Raw genomic sequence first — 23,412 nt, forward strand, 5'->3', positions numbered from 1 at the left:
ACTTTCAACATTCAACAAGTCCCCCAGGATTTCAGTTATCTGAAAAAGGATGATCTTAAATACTTCAAAATTTGCCATAATCCTATTAAAATGGTACTTTTACATTCAAAATGCTTGTTTATAGCAGAGTTCCTTACTTTGCATAGGTAATACTCAAATCCATTAGAAACGTATATCTAATTGTATCCATCGTAGGGACTATGATATCTTGAATCTTGATTTGTTTATCTCCTAAATTAGTATTTTTAATTAATTCATTCCAATGGACCCAGCGACCTTTGTTTTTCAACTACAAGAAAATATAAGTTTTAAAGTATTAAAACCATGTACTTGCTGTATCTGAAAGGCTCTTTTCAACACTTATACTATTAAATTAGCTTTTAAAAACTTTAGTCTTCCCCTTTTAATATTACATTCATATAAAAGAACACATATAGCATATTTTAAGTCATAAGCAGATTAATAAAATAAGCATTCATGAAATCACCACTCAATTTAAAAAATACATATTTTTTCAATTTTCCTTTTTAATAACCTGAAAAACATAACTTTTATTATCACATACTCAACATATCTAACATTTCAGATACTTTTGCCTTTATGTCTCCTTAACACTCCAATATTCCCCAAATGCCTTCAAGATGTCCTTCTGCATACATCAAGTATTTATTTGAAAGCCACTCTAATGTACTTCAAGTCACAATTTCCTGGATTTTGGCTTTACCTTTTTATATTTTAAAATAAATGGGCAATAATCTAACTAAAAATAAAATATCACATAAAACCACTATATTTGTTTCTCTAACATTACTCTCTTTGGCATTTTGATCCAGGCTGAAACAACCAGGATATATATCAGCATAGCTGTATTAATTGTTATGAAATTGAAATTCTTCTGAATCACTGGCTAAATAACTGCTGTCCTGACAACTCTGAGTGCCTCCCAATCTTCACTCCACCCCCAACCATTATCTTCTTCTCCAGGTTGTTTTGACCCCTCCCTGGAGACCCCCAGCCCTTCCACTATTAAGTAAAAAAAGTTTTAATGGCCGGGCGCGGTGGCTCAAGCCTGTAATCCCAGCACTTTGGGAGGCCGAGATGGGCGGATCACGAGGTCAGGAGATCGAGACCATCCTGGCTAACACGGTGAAACCCCGTCTCTACTAAAAAAATACAAAAATCTAGCCGGGCGAGGTGGCGGGCGCCTGTAGTCCCAGCTACTTCGGAGGCTGAGGCCAGGAGAATGGCGTGAACCCGGGAGGCGGAGCTTGCAGTGAGCTGAGATCCGGCCACTGCACTCCAGCCCGGGCTACAGAGCGAGACTCCGTCTCAAAAAAAAAAAAAGTTTTAATACCTGCCAAAGTAGCCCCCTAGGACCCTATTTCGGAGCTGTGGCTGGAATCTCAAAATCTTTTCCTATTTTCGAGCAAATTGTACATGTATGTTATATGTTTGAATTGTGGTAACTGTAAGTTTGGGTGAATGTTTCTTTAGTAATTCATATTTGTATTAAGTTTTAGCTTTTATTTTTATCAACATTATAGATGTACAGATTTTACAGTCAAAAGATGTACAAGGTTAAGAAAAACAGCATTTCCCTACTGTCACTTTCCCCTTCCTAGAGACCTTTACCTTCTCTAAGCTGGATAGTTTGGTATTTATTTTCGATTCTTAAAGAATATTCTTGTGTTACCACCTCTTTTTCACTTTTATTGACTTCCTGCTATGGCTAATGAGGATGAAACTCTCTTTCTGGCCATATTCTTAAAATTCTGTGTTAGCCTGGTTTTGGGGAAAGGGTCCTGCACTATCAGGAGAACTTGTGTCAAGTTCTGGCTCTGCTAGTCACTAATCTTTTTAGGTTTACTTCCTTATCATAAAACTTGGGATTTAGAAGAAATTGTAACTAATGCTCTATCTAGATCTTATGGGGAATGAAATAAAATTTGTATGAATCAAATAATTATTCAAATACTTGCTGTTTAAAAAATGCTTTGGGGACTTATTTAATAAAATTGAACGATAAATTTAATTTAAATATGAAATTATACAAATATTATTAAAGCCAATTTATTTATACAGCCAACAAGTTATGGGAGGTGAAACTAAAAAGAAGGGAGCTTAAAAAGCTCACCACAGGAGTCAAAATCACTCTAGAATGGAAACCCAGGAGCTTTGTCCGCTGATCCAAGCCTTTGTGTTCTATCTTGCCATACCAAGCTTTTTACGTCATACCTCATACATGTAGTCATAGACCAGGCCTTTTTCATCAAATGGGCATTCCCATTTACCCACAGAATCTGGCACTGGGTTTTCTTCATCTTTTCCCAGTATGATTAATCGTATGAAAGCATCAAAAACATGACGGCCATCTGTATCACAACTTCCTCCAATCGACCAAATCAAAGAGAATATAAAGCAAGCCTGTTGGTGGAGAAAAATGTTAACTTATAGCAATTATTTTAAAAGGCATTTTAGAAGAAATGTAACCAAAATTCAATATATCAGGATGTGCTCAACCTACTTGAACAAGGTCATAAATGTAAATAAAGTGGAATGGAGCACTGCTAAGTCACATAGTCATTTCTCTGGCAATTGTTATCAAAATACATGTCTTTCTTTTTCTTTTTCTTTTTCTTTTTTTTTGAGACAGGGTGTCACTCTGGTTGCCCAGGCTGGAGAACAGGGGCACCATCTCAACTCACTGCAACCTCAGCCTCCCCAGTTCAGGTGATTCTTGTGTCTCAGCCTCCCGAGTAGCTGGGACTACAGACGTACACCACAAAGCCTGACTAAATTTTTTTTGTTTGTTTTTTAAGTAGAGACGGGGTTTTGCCATGTTACTCAGGCTGGTCTTGAACTCCTAGACTCAGCAATCCACCCGCCTCAGCCTCCTAGAGTGCTAGGATTACAGGCATAAGTTACCATGCCTGGCCCAATATCTATCCAAAAAAAATTTTTTTTTTCTATTTTGAGACGGAGTCTCACTCTCTCACCCAAGCTGGAGTGCAGTGGTGCGATCTCAGCTCACTGCAACCTCTGCTTCCCAGGTTCAAGCTATTCTCCTACCTCAGCCTCCCAAGTAGCTGGGACTACAGGCGCCCACCACCATGGGGTTTCACCATGTTAGCGAGGATGGTCTCAATCTCCTAACCTCGTGATCCACCCACGTTGGCCTCCCAAAGTGCTGGGATTACAGGTGTGAGACACCGCGCCCAGCCTCTATCAAAATTGTAAATGCCCATACTGGCTGGGTACAGTGGTTCACACCTGTAAACCCAGAGCTTTGGAAGGCCAAGGTAGAAGGATTGCTTGACACCAGGAATTTGAGACCAGCCTGGGCAACATAGTAAGACCCCATCTCTACAAAATATTTTTTAAAATAAAAATAAATAAATAAAATGTCTGTACCAAATAACCTAGGAATTTCTCTTGTGGGAGTTTATACTCAAATATATTTCCACCTGTGAAAATGATACATGTACAAGAATATTCACTGTAGCACTATTTGTAATAGCAAAAGATCAAAAGCAACCCAAATTGTTCTTCAATAATGGTCTGCTTAATTGGATTCTAATACACTCAAATACACGCAGCTGTTAAAAAAGAAGGTCACTCTATAAGCACTAATATGAAAATGACATATTACAATGGAGAAATGATGCAAATCAGTACATAATGTATGCTAATGTATTTAAAAATGTATACATGTAAAAGAGTGTGTGCACAAAATACTTCTAGAATTCTATATAGGGCACTGGTAATATTAGCTGCCTTCAGTGTGGCTGGGGGACTGCTGTGGAAAAGTGGGGAAAACCCACTTTTGCCTTTTGAATTTTACTCTAGGTACATGCCTTATCTAGTCCAAAAGTAAACATATATTCAGAGAAAAACTTCACCTAGGTATCAATCTATATAACTCTCTTGAAGTGATTCTGAACCACTTAAAAGGTTTAGGTTTTAGGTTTACCAACAGAATAAAATGTTCAGGAAAAATGAAACTTGAAGGTTATACAGGTAAACTATTCCCGTGATACTTTTATAAATGGTAACACTGATAGATATGGAAGAAAGCTAAAACACTAGTTTTGGGATTACAGGCATGAGCCACACCACCCGGCCTACTCCTGGTCTTTCATAGCTAGCTCTTATGTTGTCTACATGCTGGCTTAACATTAATTAATTAATTTAATTAATTCACCTAATGTCCAAATTTGTTTAATATTACATCATCTCATTGTTGATAAAATTGTAATCTTTCATAAATAATAGGATAGTTGGCCGGGCGTGGTGGCTCATGCCTATAATCCTGGCACTTTGGGAGACCAAGGTGGGCAGATCACCTGAGGTCAGGAGTTTGAAACCAGCCTGGCCAACATGGTGAAACCCCATCTCTACTAAAGATAAAAAAAAAATAGCTCAGCTTGGTGGCATGCGCCTGTAATTCCAGCTTACTCAGGAGGCTGGGGCAGGAGAATCGCTTGAACCCAGGAGGCAGAGGATGCAGTGAGCCGAGATCATACCACTGCACTCCAGCCTGAGCAACAGGGCAAGATTCCGTCTCAAACAAAACAACAAAACAACAAAAACAAACAAACAGGATAGTTGCCAGGCGCGGTGGCTCACACTAGTAATACCAGCACTTTGGGGGACCAAGGCAGTTGGATCACGAACTCAGGATTTCAAGACCAGCCTGGAGCTCAGGATTTCAAGACCAGCCTGGCCAAGATGGTGAAACTCCACGCCTTCTAAAAATACAAAAAATTGCCAGGCACGGTGGCAGGCACCTGTAATCTCAGCTACTTGGGAGGCTGAGGCAGGAGAATCACTTGAACCTTGGGGAGAAGGGTGGACGTTACAGTGAGCTGAGATCACACCACTGCATTCCAGCCTGGATGACAGAGTGAGATTCTGCTCTGTCTCAAAAAAAAAAAAAAGGATAGTTTTGCTTCCTTCTGACATTTTAATTTCTTTAAAGTGCTTTTTAATAGCAGAATACCAGGTGTCAGGGCAACTTTAGTGACTCAAGCTATTCTTTTAATGCTCACCAAAAAAAACAGCTTTGGATCTTATCATGTTTTTCTCAATATAAACATCATGTACCAGAAGTATAATTTATTCTGTAATTTAAAACTACATAAAGTATAAAACCAACCATAATCCAAACACGAATGTGCTTGCTAGTAGGATCATTTTCTACCACATTACAAAGTAGCACTTCAAAGAGGCGTGTGAGAGATACAACCACATTGCTATTGCTGGTAGGAATCAGTTCCTGCAAGGTGAAAATAAGATAACTTTCTTAATTTTCATCTTATTTAGAAAATAAGAAGATAAACATTTTATTTTTAAAAACTGATAAAGGCATACATGGTTTTAATAAGGTCTTTTTTTTTTTTTTTTTTGAGATGGGGTCTCACTCTGTCACCCAGGCTGGAGTCCAGTTGCACAATCATAGCTCACTGCAGCCTCCAACTCCTGGGCTTAAGAGATCCTCCCACCTCAGCCTCCTAAGTAGTTAGGACTATAGGTGCACACCACCAGGCTATTTTTTTTTTTTTTTTTAGATAGGGTCTCACTCTGTTGCCCAGGCTAGAGTACAGTGGTGTGATCACAGCTCAGTGCAGCCTCAACCTTCTGGACTCAGGCAATCCTCCTGCCTCAGCCTCCCAAAGTGCTGGGATGACAGGCATGAGCCACCACACCTAGCCTCATAAGGTCTTTATAATATTTAAACTTAAAAACTTTAAGTAGTCATGATAAAATATTTCTCAAATATTTTAGTTTCCCATATTACATTACACAATTATACATAACTGTACAATTGCACATAACACATTCTAAATTCTCTGATAAATGAAAACTAGCTACTGTAAGAGAATAAACAATGTTCTAAGGATAGCAGAAATGAAGTCTCTAGGAGCCATTCATTCATTTATTTATTCAACAAACATTTATGAAAAACACACTATACCTATGTGGCAAGCTAAGAGATATGGAAATAAAAGACAGAATCCCTAAAAATGGGTGATATTAAAATTGAATAGACAAAAATAATATAATAATGATATGACAGAGAAAGTCTCAGGGTAGGAGGAGGCTACTAGAGTGCTTGGGATAAACAATTGAAAGAGTGCAAAAAGAGGAAAACGGGAGAGAGATATATCAAGGAGGGCTTCCTGGAGGAAGTAATAATAGCTGAGCCGAATTTAGAAGGAAAATGTAAGTTTGCCAGGTGAACAAGGGAAGGATATTCAAGGCAGGGGAATGTATACAAAGAAATGGAGATGTGAGCAGATACAGATTATTAAGGGGATTCTGTAGGTTATGAAAATAGGATATGAAGGAGGAATGCCCCAAAAATAGGCTTGAGAAATAGACAAGAGTCAGATCCTAAAAGGTTTTTATACGCTGTTTTCAGGACTTAATTACAAGAGGAAGAGAATTCCAACGGAGGATTTTAAATAAAGGAATAGACAGAAAGGATTTGTATTTTGGAAACTTCATTCTGTAGCAGGATGTAGACTGGACCAGAGCAGCTCTGTTGTATTGATTCAGGTAGGAAGTGATGATGGTCAGAATTGGGATACTATAACCGGAAGGGTGGGGCGAGGAGGTGGCTGCAGAAACATGGATGGAAAGAAGACAGGTATAAACGTTATCAAGAAGGGAAAATCAATAGATCCTGGGGCCTGGGCCAAGTGGCTCGTGCCTGTAATTCCAGCACTTTGGGAGGCTGAGGTTGGCAGAATGCTTGAGGCCAGGAGTTCAAGACCAGCCTGGCCAACACAGCAAAACCTCATCTCTACAAAAAAACACAAAAATTAGCCAGGTGTGGTGGCGTGCACCTGTAATTGCACCTGTAATCCCAGTTATCTGGGAGGCTCAGGCATGAGAATCACTTGAATCTGAAAGGTGGGGGAAAGGTGGAGCGCCACTGCACTCCAGCCTGGGAGACAAAGACTCTGTCTCAAAAAAAAAAAAAAGTGGCTCACACCTGTAATCCTAGCACTTTGGGAGGCCGAGGTGGGCGGATCACAAGGTCAGGCGATCGAGACCATCCTGGCTAACATGGTGAAACCCCGTCTCTACTAAAAATACAAAAAATTAGCTGGGCGAGGTGGCGGACGCCTGTAGCCCCAGCTACTCGGGAGGCTGAGGCAGGAGAATGGCGTGAACCCGGGAGGCGGAGCTTGCAGTGAGCTGAGATCGTGCCACTGCACTCCAGCCTGGGTGACAGAGCGAGACTCTGTCTCAAAAAAAAAAAAAAAAAAAAAAAAAAGTCTGGGGACTGACTGGATGAGAATGAACTATGAGAAGAAAATCCATTACTCATTACATGGAAAGGTGGAGCCTATTTTGTATTATTTACAACATATAGCATTAGAGCTTTAAAACTGCAAGGAACTTTGTCTATTTTCTCTATGAAGACACTATACAGGCTCTTCATAAAGTGGAATTGTTCATTTTTTCTTTTAAATAGCACTTTTTTCTATCCCTAAAACAACATTTTAGGATAAAACCGAGTATCTCTTTTCCTCACTCTATATCAATATATTTATTTACATGTAAGAAGCTAATATGTGTGTGTGTGTGTGTGTGTGTGTGTGTGTGTAGGTGATGGTGGTAGTGGTTGAACAATGGTCCCCAAAAAGATATTTCCATGTTCTAATCTGAGGAACCCATAAATGTGATCTTATATGGAAAAAGGTCTCCGAAGAAGCAATTAAGTTAAAAATCTCAGGAGGAAGACGTCATTCTGGATTATCTGGTGGGTGCTACATCTAAGTCCTTATAAGTGTCACATGGAGAAGAGACATGTGGAGTAGAAAGCCATGTGAATATTGGCCGGGTGCAATTGCTCATGCCTGTAATCCACAATTTTGGGAGGCTGAGGTGGGTGGATCAACTGAAGTCAGGAGTTCAAGACCAGCCTGGCCAACATGGAGAAATCCTGTCTCCACTAAAAATACTAAAAAATTAGCTGGGTGTGGTGGCACGTGCCTATAATCCCAGTTACTTGGGAGGCTGAGACAGGAGAACTGCCTCAACCTGGGAGACAGAGGTTGCGGTGAGCCAAGATCGCGCCACTGCACTCCAGCCTGGGTGACAGAGCAAGACTCTGTCACAAAAATAAATAAATAAAATTAAAAAATAAAAAAAAAGGCGGCCATGTGAACATGGAAGAAGAGGTTGCAGTTATGTAGCCATAAGCAAAGGAACACCTGAGGCTACCAGAATCTGGATAAGGTAAGGAAAGAGTCTCCCTTAGAGCTTCTGAGGAAGTATAGCCCTACAAACATCCTGATTTCAGACTTCTGGTCTCCAGAACTGTGAGAGAATCAATTTCTGGTTTTGGGGTGTTTTCTGGGTTTTGGGGGTTTTTTTTGAGACGGAGTCTCGCTCTGTTGCCCAGGCTGGAGTGCAGTGGCATGATCCTAGCTCACTGCAACCTCCATCTCCTGGCTTCCAGTGATTCTCCTGCCTCAGCCTCCTGAGTAGCTGGGATTACAGGCATGCACCACCATGCCTGGTTAATTTTTATATCTTTAGTAGAGACAGGGTTTCACCATATTGGCCAGACTAGTCTCGAACTCCTGACTTCAAGTGATCCGCCCACCCCAGTTTCCCAAAGTGTGCTGGGATTATAGGAGCGAGCCACTGTGTCTGTAGCTTTAGCCATCAAGTTTGTGGCAATTTGTTATGACAGCCCTGGGAAGCTAATACAATATGTAAAGTTTTCTCATAAACTACTAAATATTAAATAACTCATAAACTCACTAAATATACAAGTGAGTTTTTAGAGGCACATATTTAAAATAATTTGAAATACAAAAAGTAATTAGAATTTGTCAAGCTTCAGACACTATGGTTGTACACAAATAGTTTAGCGGGAATAAATTCAACCACTGAGTTATTCAGCTAGAACTTGAGCAATATAAAACCAACAGTGGATAGTAAATGCCTAGGGACAAACTGGTTTTAGTTATTCATTCTACCAACCACTGTGACTTTAGACTTAGTCAAGTTGAATGGAAACAAAGAAACTTGAATAGGTCAGAGAATTATAGCGTTACCTTGCATTTTTTCTTACGCTGCTTTAAAGAGGGTGGTATTAACCAGGCAAAAAGTCCTTTCAGAAGAGCTTGATGTTCTGGTTCACACAGAGGTCCTTTCAGTGAATTCAACCAAGAAGACACAAGCGGTTCCCATCCTAACTGTGAGGGCTCCAAATAAATCATACCACAACGGCTTACAGTGGCAGGCTAGAGAAAAAAGAAAAAATTTTCTTGTTGCACTGTTGCTTTTATACCAGTGGCACCTGGCAATTATCAACTACTTCTTAGGATGACTTATGGAGATCCTTCATAATCTAGCTTCCATCTGCCTCACAGAGCTTCACACAGTCTAGACGTTCCCCATACAGAAAACTATTTGCAGTTCAGTTCCCCAGACATGTAAAGGCTCCATATCTTTAAACATTATCTTGATTTGGAAACGCCTAGGTTTCCAAATCCAATCTCCCTGGAGAAATCTTACATCTTCCTCAAAAACAGATCAAACACTCAGTTACCTTCCATGGTGCTCCTCTATCCATCCTCCTCACAGATGCTCACTCCTCTCCACACTTTTTTGTTTGTTTTTTTGAGACAGAGTTTCGCTCTTGTTGCCCAGGCTGGAGTGCAATGGCATGATCTCAGCTCACTGCAACCTCCGCCTCCTGGGTTCAAGAGATTCTCCTGCCACAGCCTCACGAGTAGCTGGGATTACAGGTATGCACTAGCACGCCCGGCTAATTTTGTGTTTTTAGTAGAGACGGGGTTTCTCCATGTTGGTCAGGCTGGTCTCGAACTTCCCACCTCAGGTGATCTGCCCAAAGTGCTGGGATCACAGGTGTGAGCCACTGTACCCAGCCATCCTCTTCACACTCTTAAAGCACTAACATGTAGCTGTGTATTGGGATTATTTATTAACATGCTTCTCATTCTCCCTAAACAAGTATAAACTGTGTCTTATTCATCTTTGTATTCCCAGTGCCTAACCCATTTTCTGACATATAATAAAAAATATTTATTGGCTAAATTAAAGATGAAGAAATGAACAAACTGCTATTGTATTAAATTATGAACTTACGGACGCCTGGGAAAGGTCCATTGTTTCAAAGATGAGGCTCATTTGGGGGGACATCTGAATGATTTCTCCACTCATAAGGCAAAGCTAAAGGCAATTATTTTTCAAACATTTATTTTTTTAAATTTCAAGCTTCTCAGATAAAAACTTATACTATGTATAAGATAAAGTAGCTCCTGTGATATAATGGACTAAGAATTAGAATAGAAGCCAGAAAATCTTAATTCTAGGTCTAGCCCTGTTAATTATTACTGTTAAGCAAATACTTAACATCTCCGCGTCTCAGTCTCTTCATCTATAAAACAGGGATAATATCTCTCTTGTATAACTGTGGGAAGGGGGACTATAAGACAAAGTCCAAAATATATAAAATCCTATACAAATATCAGCTATTAAGAAAATTAAGTGAAATACTCCTGAATTTATAAAGTGACCATAGACCTTTTCATTAAATTAAAAAATAGAAAATAGAGAATAGCATGAGCACTCATATACCCAGCTCCTAGATTTAATCAATGTTAAGATTTTGCCATACTGCCATTGCCTTTTTAAAAAAACATTTTAAAGAGCATTACAGACATCATGGCATTTCACATCCAAGTGCCAGTGTCTCCAAAAAATAAGTATATTTTCTATGTAATCACAATAACATTATCACACCTAACAAAATTAATAATTCTTTATTATCATCTAATAGTCAATACTCAAATTTCCTCAGTTGAAAGCAAAATTCAATGCAAGACTATGTCTTGAGTTTTTTATGTCTCCTTGGTCTCTCTTAATCTAAAACATTTCTTCTTTTTTTAAACATGTCAAAAACTGAATTTATCCACTGCTTCCTTTCCCTCGAATTTCTATCTTGTCTATTATTAAAGCCATCCTATCTCCTCAATCTGTTTGGCTTGCACCTTTGGAATTATCATTAATTTTTAATAGTATTAATAATTATTATTAACTTGATACCTAAACTAACTTATTACTAAGTCTTTTAAATTCTTCTACATTTAGTTTTCATTGCTTCCTTTCTGCTTTTACAATCATCACTTTTAGTTCCAGTTTTGCCCCTATCTAATCACATGTCAACAATGAGAAACTTAACATTTGTGGATTCAGTTTCTTAGCTGTAAAATAAATGAATGATTTAGAGGTAGATTGTCCAATATGGTAGCTGCTAGTCATATGTGGCTATTTATATTTAATTTTAACCAAAACTAAATAAAATTTAAAGTTCAGTTCTTCAACTGCACTAAGCCACACTTCATATGCTCAGTAGCCACATATGGCTAGTGGCTACCTTCTCAGAGAACGCAGATAGTTGCAGTATTGTAAAAAGTTCTACTGGACGTACTCGTCTAGTATACTTTTAATCTTTGACCAGATTATTTCAGCAGACATCCTCCTAACTCTCCACAAATTTGAAAGGTAGGGTCAGCATTCTCCTCACTGCCCTGTGTTGTTTCCCAACTACTTCTATTCCACCCCAGTTACAACCCTTGACAACCCCTGCTTTTTTCCCGCCACTCAACAGCACCCAGTGATTCCCTCCTCAATAGCTAAAGTCCTTGGGACTTGGCCTAATCTCTCTCTCTACTATAACTCTGGCCTGATCTGGTGTTTATAAAGACTGAGAATCTCAACACAGCAGTCCATCAGATTCTTGACCACCTTGCTCCACTCCAGCTGTCCACTTTATGTATCTGGGACCTTCTCTCCAGAAATACTACACAATTCTGAAATATTAAATTCAAGTATCTCAGTCTCTGCCCACAGCCTCCAATCCATCCAGTTATTTCATTCATTGTCTCCTACTATACTTGCTCCTCATTTTCACAAGATTTTCACATCCCTGATGTTTTCACTTCTTTCATTAGGCAGCTTCTGTCTTGTGGTCTAGTGCTTCTACCATTCGTATGTCAATATCTTTAAAATCTTACTATATTCCCAGGTCTGCAATATTACCTATGCCTAAGCTGCTTAGACTGGCAGAGAGTATCTCACAAAGGCAGACCTTGGTACTACCAATAATAACTTATGGTCTTCTACTCAGTCAGGCTCTCAGTGCTAGCCAGAAATGCTTCTATGTTTTCCTAGATAGCTCTCTTTCCCATCTTCCACAATGGCTGATCTCTTCCTTCATCCTCAATTCTGCAAAGAACCAAGGCCCATCACTTCACGAAGAAAAGAGAAATCATCAGAACGATTTGCCTTCAAATTTCCACGATCAAATCTATACACTCACCTATAACTGTCTTTTCATAATTCCCTCTCATGCAGTAAGAGACAATCCATCCACTTGACTCTGAACCCTTAGACTTCACTCTACAATTAGAATAACCTTCCTGCTTCTTCATTTACTTTCCACCCTCAGCTCAACCAGTATTACTGAATGAATGAAAGAAGGAATGTGAATGTGTGAATGACTAACCACCTATGACAAAGTACTTCAGTGTATCTTTTTTTTTTTTTTTTTGAGATGGAGTCTCACTCTGTTGCCCAGGCTGAAGTGCAGTGGTGTGATCTCGGTTTACTGCAACCTCTGCCCCTGGGTTCAAGTGATTCTCCCACCTCAGCCTCCTGAGTAGCTGGGATTACAGGTGCGTGCCACCACACCTAGCTAATTTTTTTTTTTTTTTTTGTATTTTAGTAGAGACAGGGTTTCACCATGTTGCTCAGGCTGGTCTCGAACTCCTGATCTCAAATGATCTACCTGCCTCAGCCTCCCAAAGTGCTGGGATAACAGGCATGAGTCACCGAGCCTGGCCTTGAGTATATCTTTAAATGCTAATTAAATGAGTTTGCTTATTTAGTAGGGCAGTCATTTCATGTAAGTATGGAAATAATTTGTGATATATTCACATACTAGGATACTAATATAGGCATAAAAGAAATAAGTTAACAAAACTGAACTACAACAATATGAACATCACACATACGTTGATTTAAAAAAAAATCACTGAAGAGTATGATTCCAATATATGAAGTTCAAGAGTTGGCAAAACTAATTCATCATAGAAGTCAGAAGAGTGATTATCTCTGGAGGAAGATAAACAAACTAGGAAGGAACATGAGTGAAACTTGTAGGGTATAGGAAATTCCATGTATCATTTTTTGGGTGATGATTTTGTGAGTGTACAAACACATTTAAAAAATCATAGAATCTACACTTGAAATTGGTATACATATTATACTTTACATATGTTGTCTCTCAATTAAAATAAATATTAGAATACTTTCACTTTCTAGTTCTTTTGTATATCTCATAGCGCCTAAGGTGATATACTATATATAAACACTGAAGCATTCCATGTTTTCAAAAGGAATTAGGCTTTTGTTATTTTATCCTAAAATATTAAAGTTCTATAAGAAACCATAAGACTGAAGTCTCTTTTTTTTTTTTTTTTTTTGAGACGGAGTTTCGCTCTGTCGCCCAGGCTGGAGTGCAGTGGCCAGATCTCAGCTCACTGCAAGCTCCGCCTCCCAGGTTTACGCCATTCTCCTGCCTCAGCCTCCCGAGTAGCTGGGACTACAAGCGCCCGCCACCTCGCCCGGCTAGTTTTTTGTATTTTTTAAGTAGAGACAGGGTTTCACCGTGTTAGCCAGGATGGTCTCGATCTCCTGACCTTGTGATCCGCCCGTCTCGGCCTCCCAAAGTGCTGGGATTACAGGCTTGAGCCACCGCGCCCGGCCAAGACTGAAGTCTCTTAACAACTTATTCTCACTCTAGATTACTATGTTTTCTGGCTAACACAGTAATTTTAATACACTATACTTTCATTCTATAAAAAAAATTAAGCCAAGCACTTACTATAGCACAGTTTTCATTGAAAAGAGAATTTATAAACCTACTCCACTTGCTGTATCCTTTATTTTTGCATCCTTTATTTTAAATAGAGTCCTAGTTGATTAATTGTTGAACATATAAAATTGCTTAATCATGGCTGAATCTGATTCTCTTTTGATCATGATTTACCTTTTTATTATCATCCAATACTGTGTTCATGCTCTCTATCCACAAAGTGTCAATAGGACCATCAAATACAACCCACTTCCGGTCAGATGTTTCTGATAAGGCAAATTCTCTAAAAGTGTTAGCCACAATACCATCAGTCCACTGAGGGGAAAAAAAAGAATTAAAAAGCTTGCCTCATAAAATTGGATTTAGGAGTGAAACTATGAAAATACTTCACATTTCTTGTTTTAACACGCACTTCCCATAAGAGAGTTGGGAATACTTATATTTAGGTTACCTCATGAGACACTGGGTCAAACTGTCCAAAAAGTTGGCCCATAGTAATAGATTTGGGGTTTACAGTTCTATAAATGACCTTTTCTTCCTCTCCATAGCCACGTTCATTCATTAAACTTAGCGTATCCGCCAGCACATGCAGAACTTTTGTCTTAGCAGCAAAAGGCTCTCCTACTAACATAAAACTATGAAGGAAAAGAAATAATTATACAATAAGAGTCTTTAAAAAGTTAAATAATTTATATCAGTATATAAAACGTTACCCTGTGATAATTACTACTTACAATTTTTGAAAGCATATGAATTTTTCTCAGACATGAAGAAAACATATTTAATTTCTGAACTGGTTGACTCTAAATCAAATTCTTCACACTAATATTTTCTCCAAAAGGGAATGTAATAAAGAATCTTCAAATGGCAATGAAAACTTAATATCTGTGCACTCTGAAAAAAAACAAACCTGAAGCCCCCTAAGGAGTGAAATGGGAAAGATTTATATTCCCAAAGTCTTCATTTGCCATAAAACTGTAAGTGTTCTTTACTAACTATTTCTGGATCTCCTCCCTCCTGGCACATATAGGATTTCTGGCCCTCTTGTGGAAAGACTAGGTAACTAGTTCTAACCAACGAGTAATAAATGGAAATGAAGGGCATTACTTCCAAGCGGGGATAGGTAATTGCCAGCTAGAGACCTCACAGAGCTCCCTTCTCCCTCTAGCATGGCTGTGACCCACAATGTTGAGGTGCTGCTTACTCTAATAGCCTGGGCCCTGAGTGGTCATAATGAGCAGGGCTGCCCTGGTAACCTACTATGTATAAATGAGAAATAAATCTTTGTTTTTTAAATCACTAACATTTGGATGTTGACAGTTCTTACAGAATATCCTCGCCCATCCTTAATAACAGAAGTTGGTACCTAGAAGCGGGGAGGGTGTTCTTGCCATAATAATAATAATAATAAAAAAACCTACTGTGGCATTGGCTTAAAGGCCAGGTTATGAGTGACAAACTAACTGTTATCAGAACCTAAGATATGGGCAATTATTGTTATGCAATGAATGATGAAACATTTGGTAAATGTATTCCTTGAGATTACCTGGAAGACAGCTAATTACCTAAGGAAATTAGAATTTCAGGTGAAAAAGACAGTAAACAGAATGTTATTAGTATATAATGGCAGGTACTAGTTTCACTTAAAAAAGAACCATAACAAAGAAATGAGCCCAGGAAAAAACATGGCCAGTTTGCAAGCAGGAGTGAAAGAGGGAGTCCAGAAATTCAGGGACTTCTAGAATTGAATGTATCAAGTTATTCTCATTCGCAATTGGTAAAAGATAAAATTAAGAAAACCTTTCAACAAAAATCTGTTAAAACTCAGTTTGGCATCAAGGATCAAATCAAGGGTAGGGTTGTTGTATCATATTATTAAAACCCATGAAGAATTAATATGCGCCGGGTGGCTCATGCCTGTAATCTCAGCACTGGGAGGCCAAGGTGGGTGGATCACTTGAGGTCAGGAGTTCAAGACCAGCTTGGCTAACATGACAAAACCCTGTCTTTACTAAAAATACCAAAATTAGCTGGGTGTGATGGCATGCCCCTATAATCCCAGCTACTCAGTAGGCTGAGGCAAGAGAATCACTCGAACCCAGGAGGTGGAAGTTGCAGTGAGCCAAGATCTTGCCACTGCACTCCAGCCTGGGTGATAGACCAAGACTCTGCCTAAAAAAAAAAAAAAAAAAAAAAAGAATATAATTCCCAGAATCATTATTTCAGGAGGATAAAATGATTCATGAAAAACAGACTAAGATTGTGGCTCCCTCCACAAAGCCTGATAAGGTCAAGGATACTTCAAGGAAATTTTAAAAGGTATGGCTTAATAAGGGCAGTAGTTATGGATATAGGAATATGGAGCTGCCTAGAATCAAATAGATAAAAAGCTGATTGTCTTTGAGGGAGTTTACTGACCAAAAAAACTGTGAGTCTAGTCTAAAACACATGTGAATGTTCAAGACTTAAATAATCCTTGGGAACTAGGTGTGGTGGTACGCACCTGTAGTCCCAGCTACTCAGGAGGCTCAGGAGGGAGGATCGCTTGAGCCCTGGAGTTTGAGACCATCCTGGGCAATATCAACAGACTACATCTCAAAAATACATAATAAATAATTTTGAAAATGATCCTTGGGTATTGGATGCATAAGGGTTGACTGTACTATTTCCTCTATTTTTGTATTTGTTTAAAAATTTACATAATGTTTTTGTAATCCTACCTTTAAAAAAATTTGTGACCATTGAGATCCCAACTTTCTACAGGCAGGAAGCAGGCTGAAAACATTTCTCAGCTCCCAAGAACAGTATTTTCTCTATTGCCTACTTCACATGTGCCCAGAGAAGAAAATGGAAATGGAAAGACCTCTCAGAAGGTTAAACTAAGGCTCATGAAGAATTAAACTGGAAAGTCCCTCCCAGGTAGCAAAAATCAAGCAGAAGCAGATCCAGGTTTTAAGAAAGGTGGCTCTCTAAGTAAATATAAATAAATAATATATATATATATATATATACACACACACACACAACTTTACTTATATAACATATATAACTTTTACTTATATAATTATAAATACGAAATGTCCATAGCCACTTTAATGACACCCTGTATAATAAATCACATATACAAAATGCTTATGGCTCCTTGGATGAGGCCCTACAAGTGAGAGGTCCTGACGTTTAAACTCTATTAGTTTCACAATCAATCCATCTCTAGGAACTGGGACCCTCACGTGACCAGCTGGATTTCAGAATTGTCACAGAATGTGTTGGCTGTGTCTTCTATTCTTCAATTTCTGAATGAGAGTGTTTGCTCTGGTAATCCTGTTCTGGTAAGCCCACTATTGTGCACCGGGTTTGTGGAGAAAAGATAACTTGTCTTTCTAGGTTGTAGGTTTCTGGATCAAGAGGAACAGCTTCCAGATATGATACAAAGGCTATCATGCATTGTCATCTAGGGATCCTGAACTTTGAGTCTGGTTCATTTATTGATTAGAACTTTTAGGTGCCTCCCTGGGAAGGGAAGAGTATGTTTTTATGCAAATGGTGGTGTTTATTAGTGCTAGGTCACTGAATGAGTACTTCTTAACAACCCTTGTTGGACATGTAGTATGAGAAATAAACCTTTGCCTTTTAAGCCACTGGGGGGCTGGGGGGGGTGGGCGGGGGTTGCTCTCAAGCTCACCTAATCAGTTTGCCAGTCTTTGGTTCATGGATTTTAGTTGTTTTAACAGTTTAATCAAGAAATAACATCTAACTATAGCAATATATAATCTTACCCATGTCTAACAATCATCATTTCATATGTTTGAATTATTTTTTCAAGAAAAAATTTAACAGGCTGAAGATTATGTACATTGCAGGCTTCATGAGCACATTCCAAAAATTCCTGAAAAAAAAAAAGTAATGCATTTCTACCACACATTATAAATCATGTCATACCTGTCTTACAAGTGTAGATTTTAAATTTACTAGTAAAAAAAATCTTAATTGTTTATTTCTTAAAACTTTGTTATTTTTTCAAATCAAACAGAGAAACGTATAGACTCAAAATACTTTTAATATATTAGTCTTCCCTATTATAAGTTATGAATGATCATAGCTTCATAGCACTGGATGTATGCTGCATGAAAACAACTCCTTTTAATAGTGTTTCCCAGAATTTCACTTTTGGTTAGGATATAGAAAGACATGCCAGACAATCCTTCACACTGTAGTAACCAGAAATAAACAAGTAAGTTTTTAAAATTATAAAAAATTTAAACACATAGAAGTACTTTGGATGCAAATGAATATAAAAGAACTCAGTTTCAGAAAGGGATGACGAGCCTTTCCTAGGTAAGTACAAAGCAACAGCTGTTTTCACCCCAGGGACGTTTTCTAAGTCTGGACATAGTAGATATTGGATTGGGCCTGCTATAGACAGAAGGACATAGCCAAAGTAAGAAGAAACCAATAGAGATTTTAATGGTTGTGTGGGCTATGTGACATATTTGAATTTGGAGGAGCCCAAATGCCAAGCTGGTTCTCCCCACTATCCATGCTTTTGCTCAGCATGTAGTGACACGAGAGACCAAGGGTTCAGCTGGAAAGACACATAGAGAGATGTCTTTAGTCTTAGAATGCTTAGATCCCAAAATCCTACTACAGGGAAGGGCCAATCATACGGCAGGACAATTCTTACTCTGAAGACATTTGAAACCAGAAGTAAACCACAGCTTAATAATGCTGTAACAAAACTCTGACTTAGGTCAACTCTCAATTGAACTGATTAGCAATGCAACCTAGCTACCTGAAATAGGGGGGAAAAAAACATGATTTTTCTGCAGGAAAATAATACCACCTGGCCAGGTGCGGTGGCTCACGTCTGTAATCCCAGCACTTTGGGAGGCCAAGGTGGGCGGATCGCCTGAGGTCAGGAGTTCGCGACCAGCCTGCCCAAGATGGCAAAACCCTGTCTCTACTAAACATACAAAAAATTATCCGGGCATGGTGGCGGGCGCCTGTAATCCCAGCTACTCAGTAGGCTGAGGCAGGAGAATCGCTTAAACCCAGGAGGCGGAGCTTGCAGTGAGCCAAGATTGCGCCACTGCACTCCAGCTTGGGCAACAAGAGCGAAACTGTCTCAAAAAAACAAAAAACAACAAACAAACAAACAAACAAAACACCTTAGCCTGTATAATTATGTTATACACAATGTTTAACATACTATCAAAACTTAAAGTTGGAAGTCCTAGCCAGAACAATCAGGCAAGAGAAAGAAATAAAAGGCATCCAAATAGAAAAAGAAGTCAAACTATCTGTCTTCTCTGACGATATGATTCTATGCCTAGAAAACCCTAAAGACTCTGCCAAGAGGCTCCTGAAACTGATAAATGACTCTGGTAAAGTTTCAGGAACAAAGCCAATGTACAAAAATCAGTAGCATTTCCACACACCAATAGCATTCAAGCTGAAAGTCAAATCAAGAATGCAATCTGGCCGAGTGTGGTGGCTCATGTCTGTAATCTCAGCACTTTGGGAGGCCGAGGCGGGTGGATCATTTGAGGTCAGAAGTTCGAGACCAGCCTGGCCAACATGGTGAAACCCCATCTCTACTAAAAATACAAAATTAGCTGGGTGCTAGTGGCATGCACCTGTAATCCCAGCTATTCAGGAGGCTGCAGTAAGCAGAGATTGCACCACTGCATTCCAGTCTGGGCAACAGAGACTCTTTATCAGAAAAAAAAAAAAAAAAAAAGAAAAGGAAAGCAACTCCATTTACAATAGACATACACACACACATACATGCAAACACCCTAGGAATACATCTAACCAAAGAGGTGAAGATCTCTACAAGGAGGACTACAAAACACTGCTGAAAGAAATCACAGATGACACAAATGGAAAAACATCCCACGCTCATGGATTGGAAGAATCAATATTGTTAAAATGGCCATACTGCCCAATGCAATCTACGGATTCACTGCTATTCCTATCAAGCTACCATGATTACTTTTCACAGAACTAGAAAAAAAATATTCTAAAATTCAGATGGAACCAAAAAAGAGCCTGAATAGCCAAAGCAATCCTAAGCAAAAAGAACAAAGCCAGAGGAATCACATTACCCAACTCCAAACTGTAAGATTACAGTAACTAAAACTGTAAGGTACTGGTACAAAAATAGTGACACAGACCAATAGAATGACTAGAGAACCCAGAAATAAAGCTGCACACCTACAGCCACCTGATCTTCAACAAAGTGGACAAAAGCAATGGAGAAAAGACTCCCTATTCAGTCGATAGTGCTAAGATGGCTTGCTAGCCACATACAGAAGAATTATTGGCCCCCTACCTTTCACCATATACAAAAATTAATATGGATTGAAAAGTTAAGATCTCAAACTATAAGAATCCTAGAAGAAAACCTAGCAATCCACATTCTGGACATTGGCCTTGGGAAGGGATTTATGACTAAGTCCTCAAAAGCAATTGCTACAAAAACAAAAATCGACCAAGTGGGACCTATTTAAACTAGAGAGCTTCTGCATGGCAAAATAAACTATCAACAGAAAAAACATACAACCTACAGAATGGGAGAAAATATTCACAAATTATGCATCCAGCAAAGGTCTAATATCCAGAATTGATAAGAACTTAAACAATTGAACGGGGGAAAAAAACATTTAAAAATGGGCAAAAGATATGAACAGATGCTTCTCAAAAAACATGCAAGCAGCCAACAAATATATAAATAAATGTTCAACATCACTAACTGTTAGAGAAATGCAAATCAAAAGTACAATGAGATACTATCTCATACCAGTCAGAATGGCTATTACTAAAAAGTTAAGAACAACAGATGCTGGCAAGGCTGCAGAGAAAAGGGAATGCTCATATGTTGTTGGTAGGAATGCAAATTAGTTCAGCCACCATGGAAAGCAGTTTAGAGATTTCTCAAAACACTTAAAACAGAACTACCATTTGATCCAGCAATCCCATTACTGGGTATATATCCAAAGGAAAATAAATTGTTCTACCAAAGAGACACATGCATGCATTATGTTTACCACAGCACTATTCACAACAGCAAAGACATGGAATCAACCTAGGTGCCCATCAACAGTAGAATGAATAAAGCAAATGTACATATGTACCATAAAATACTATGCAGCCATAAAAAAGAACAAAATCATGTCCTTTGCAGCAACATGGATACAGCTGGAGGTCACTCTCCTAAGCAAATTCATACAGGAACAGGAAACCAAATACTGCATGTTCTTACTTACAAGTGGTAGGCAAACATTGGGTACTCATGAACATAATCATGGCAACAACAGACACTGGGGACTACTAAGGGGAAGAGAGAGGGAGGGGAACAAGGGCTGAAAAACTAACTATTGGGTACTATGCTCAGTACCTGCATGATGGGATCAATAATACCTCAAACTTCAGCACCATGATTATGCCCATGAAACAAACCTGCACATGCACCCCTTGAATCTAAAAGTTGAAATTCCTTTAAAAATGAATAAATAAATAGGCCTGGAGCAGTGGCTTATGCCTGTAATCCTAGCACTTTGGGAGGCCAAAGTGAGTGGATGGCTTGAGCCTAGGAGTTCAAGACCAGCCTGGGTAACATCACAAGACCTCCTCTCTACTAAAATACAAAAAATTAGCCAGGTGTGATGGTACATGCCTGTAGTCTCAGCTACTCAGAAGGCTGATGTAGGAGGATTGCTTGAGCCCAGGAGTTGGAGGCTGCAGTGAGCCGTGATTGCACTGCTGTACTCCAGCCTGGGTAACAGAGCAAGACCCTGACTCCAAATACTCACTTCATAACAGAACCAAAAAAATAACAAAGTCATGAGAAGTAGCTGATGACCAAGAGAAAAAACAAACAAAACAAACTTATAGATGACCCAGATGTCATAATTAACAGATAAGAATTTGACAATACATTTACAAAGTATAAAAAAGAATAGATTATAAGATAGAAAAAATAGAGGAAAAAATATAGAATTTTAGCAGAAAAAATGAATCTCTAATAAGAACCAATTGGACACACTAGAACTAAAAAAATCAAAATATGTGAAATTAAGAATTCATTGAATGGGCTTATCAGCAAATTGGACAAAGCCAAAGAAAGAACCACTAACCTTGAAGATAGGTCAATTAGAAAGTATTCAAACTAAAGTACAGAGACAAAGTAATGAAAAACAAAAGAAAAAAAAAAGAGCCATGAGAGACACATGAAACTATATAAAATGGTCTAATATACATGTCACTGAAGTTCTGGAAGGAGGAAGCAGAAAAAATTAGGACATAAAAAGATAATTACTGAAAATTTTCTGGCCGAGTACAGTGGCTCATGCCTGTAATCACAACTCTTTGGGAGACTGAGCCAGGAAGACTGCTTGAGCCCAGAGCTTGATACCGACCTGGGCAACAAAGTGAGACCTTGTCTCTATGAAAAATAAAATAATTAGCTGGGTGTGGTGGCACACGCCTATAGTCCCAGCTACTTGGGAGGCTGAGGTGGGAGAATTGCTTAAACCTAGGAGGTTGACAATGCAGTGAGCTTTGATCATGCCACTGCACTCCAGCCTGGGTGAAAGTGAGACCCTGTCTCAAGAAAAAGAAAAGAAAATTTTCTGACAAAACACATCAACACACAGATTCAAGGAGTATAGCAAATCCTAGGCAATAAAGTACAAAACAAAACTTGGCACATAGTCAAACTGCTCAAAACTAAAAAAAAAAAAAAAAAAAAAGAAAAGAAAAAAAGAATATGAAAACAACCAGAGGAGCATAAATAAGAAAAATGCTGGATTTCTAAGCACAACACTGAACGGCAGGAGTCAATGAAGTAACATCTTTAAATGCTGGGGGCGGGGCAGGCTGCGGGGGGAATGCCTTGACAATCTAGAATTCTATATCCGTGAAAATATTCTTCAAAAATAAAGATTAAATAAAGACATTTCAGACAGACGAAAGGTGAGAGAATTTGTTGCCAGAAGACTCACATACACACAAATACTACAGGATGTTTTTTAGGTTAAAGATAAAAGACCCCAAATGAAAACATCTATCTGCTGGAAAGAATAAAAGCACTAGAAAGGGTAGCATAAAAGGCTTTTTTTTTTTTTTTTTCCCAAATACTAATACTTAAAGCAGAAAACAACAACAATGTATTGTGGTGTTTACAAAATACATAGAAGTAAAACATATGACAACAATAGCATAATGGACAGGAGTAAGTAGATAATGAAACTATACCATTTAAGGTGCTTATATTTTTTGTTAACTGGTAAAATACTAACTGTAAAGTTGTAATAAGCCAAGGATATATACTGCAATCTGTGGAGTGATCACTAAGGTAAAACTATAAAGCCAACAGAGAAGATAAAATGGAGTGATAAACATTTTTTGAAATCTAAAAGTCAGTAAAACAAATATAGAACACATTAAAAAGCAAAAAGTCCATTTAGCACTATTTTTCCAACTGG

At 38.5% G+C, this 23,412-nt stretch overlaps 1 protein-coding gene across 1 annotated transcript in view; it reads right to left on the minus strand.

Moving 5' to 3' along the window:
- Nucleotides 1-23,412, minus strand: part of DNAH12 (dynein axonemal heavy chain 12) — a 244,273-nt gene that overhangs the window by 120,817 nt on the left and 100,044 nt on the right. The window contains 8 exon segments of the mRNA XM_030926675.1: nucleotides 138-289; nucleotides 2,236-2,424; nucleotides 5,156-5,275; nucleotides 9,078-9,266; nucleotides 10,135-10,218; nucleotides 14,102-14,242; nucleotides 14,379-14,562; nucleotides 17,704-17,813. Of these exon segments, the coding sequence (XP_030782535.1) occupies nucleotides 138-289; nucleotides 2,236-2,424; nucleotides 5,156-5,275; nucleotides 9,078-9,266; nucleotides 10,135-10,218; nucleotides 14,102-14,242; nucleotides 14,379-14,562; nucleotides 17,704-17,813 (1,169 nt within the window).

This window comes from Rhinopithecus roxellana, chromosome 1, assembly GCF_007565055.1.
Source record: "Rhinopithecus roxellana isolate Shanxi Qingling chromosome 1, ASM756505v1, whole genome shotgun sequence".
In the NCBI taxonomy this organism is placed as follows: domain Eukaryota; kingdom Metazoa; phylum Chordata; class Mammalia; order Primates; family Cercopithecidae; genus Rhinopithecus; species Rhinopithecus roxellana.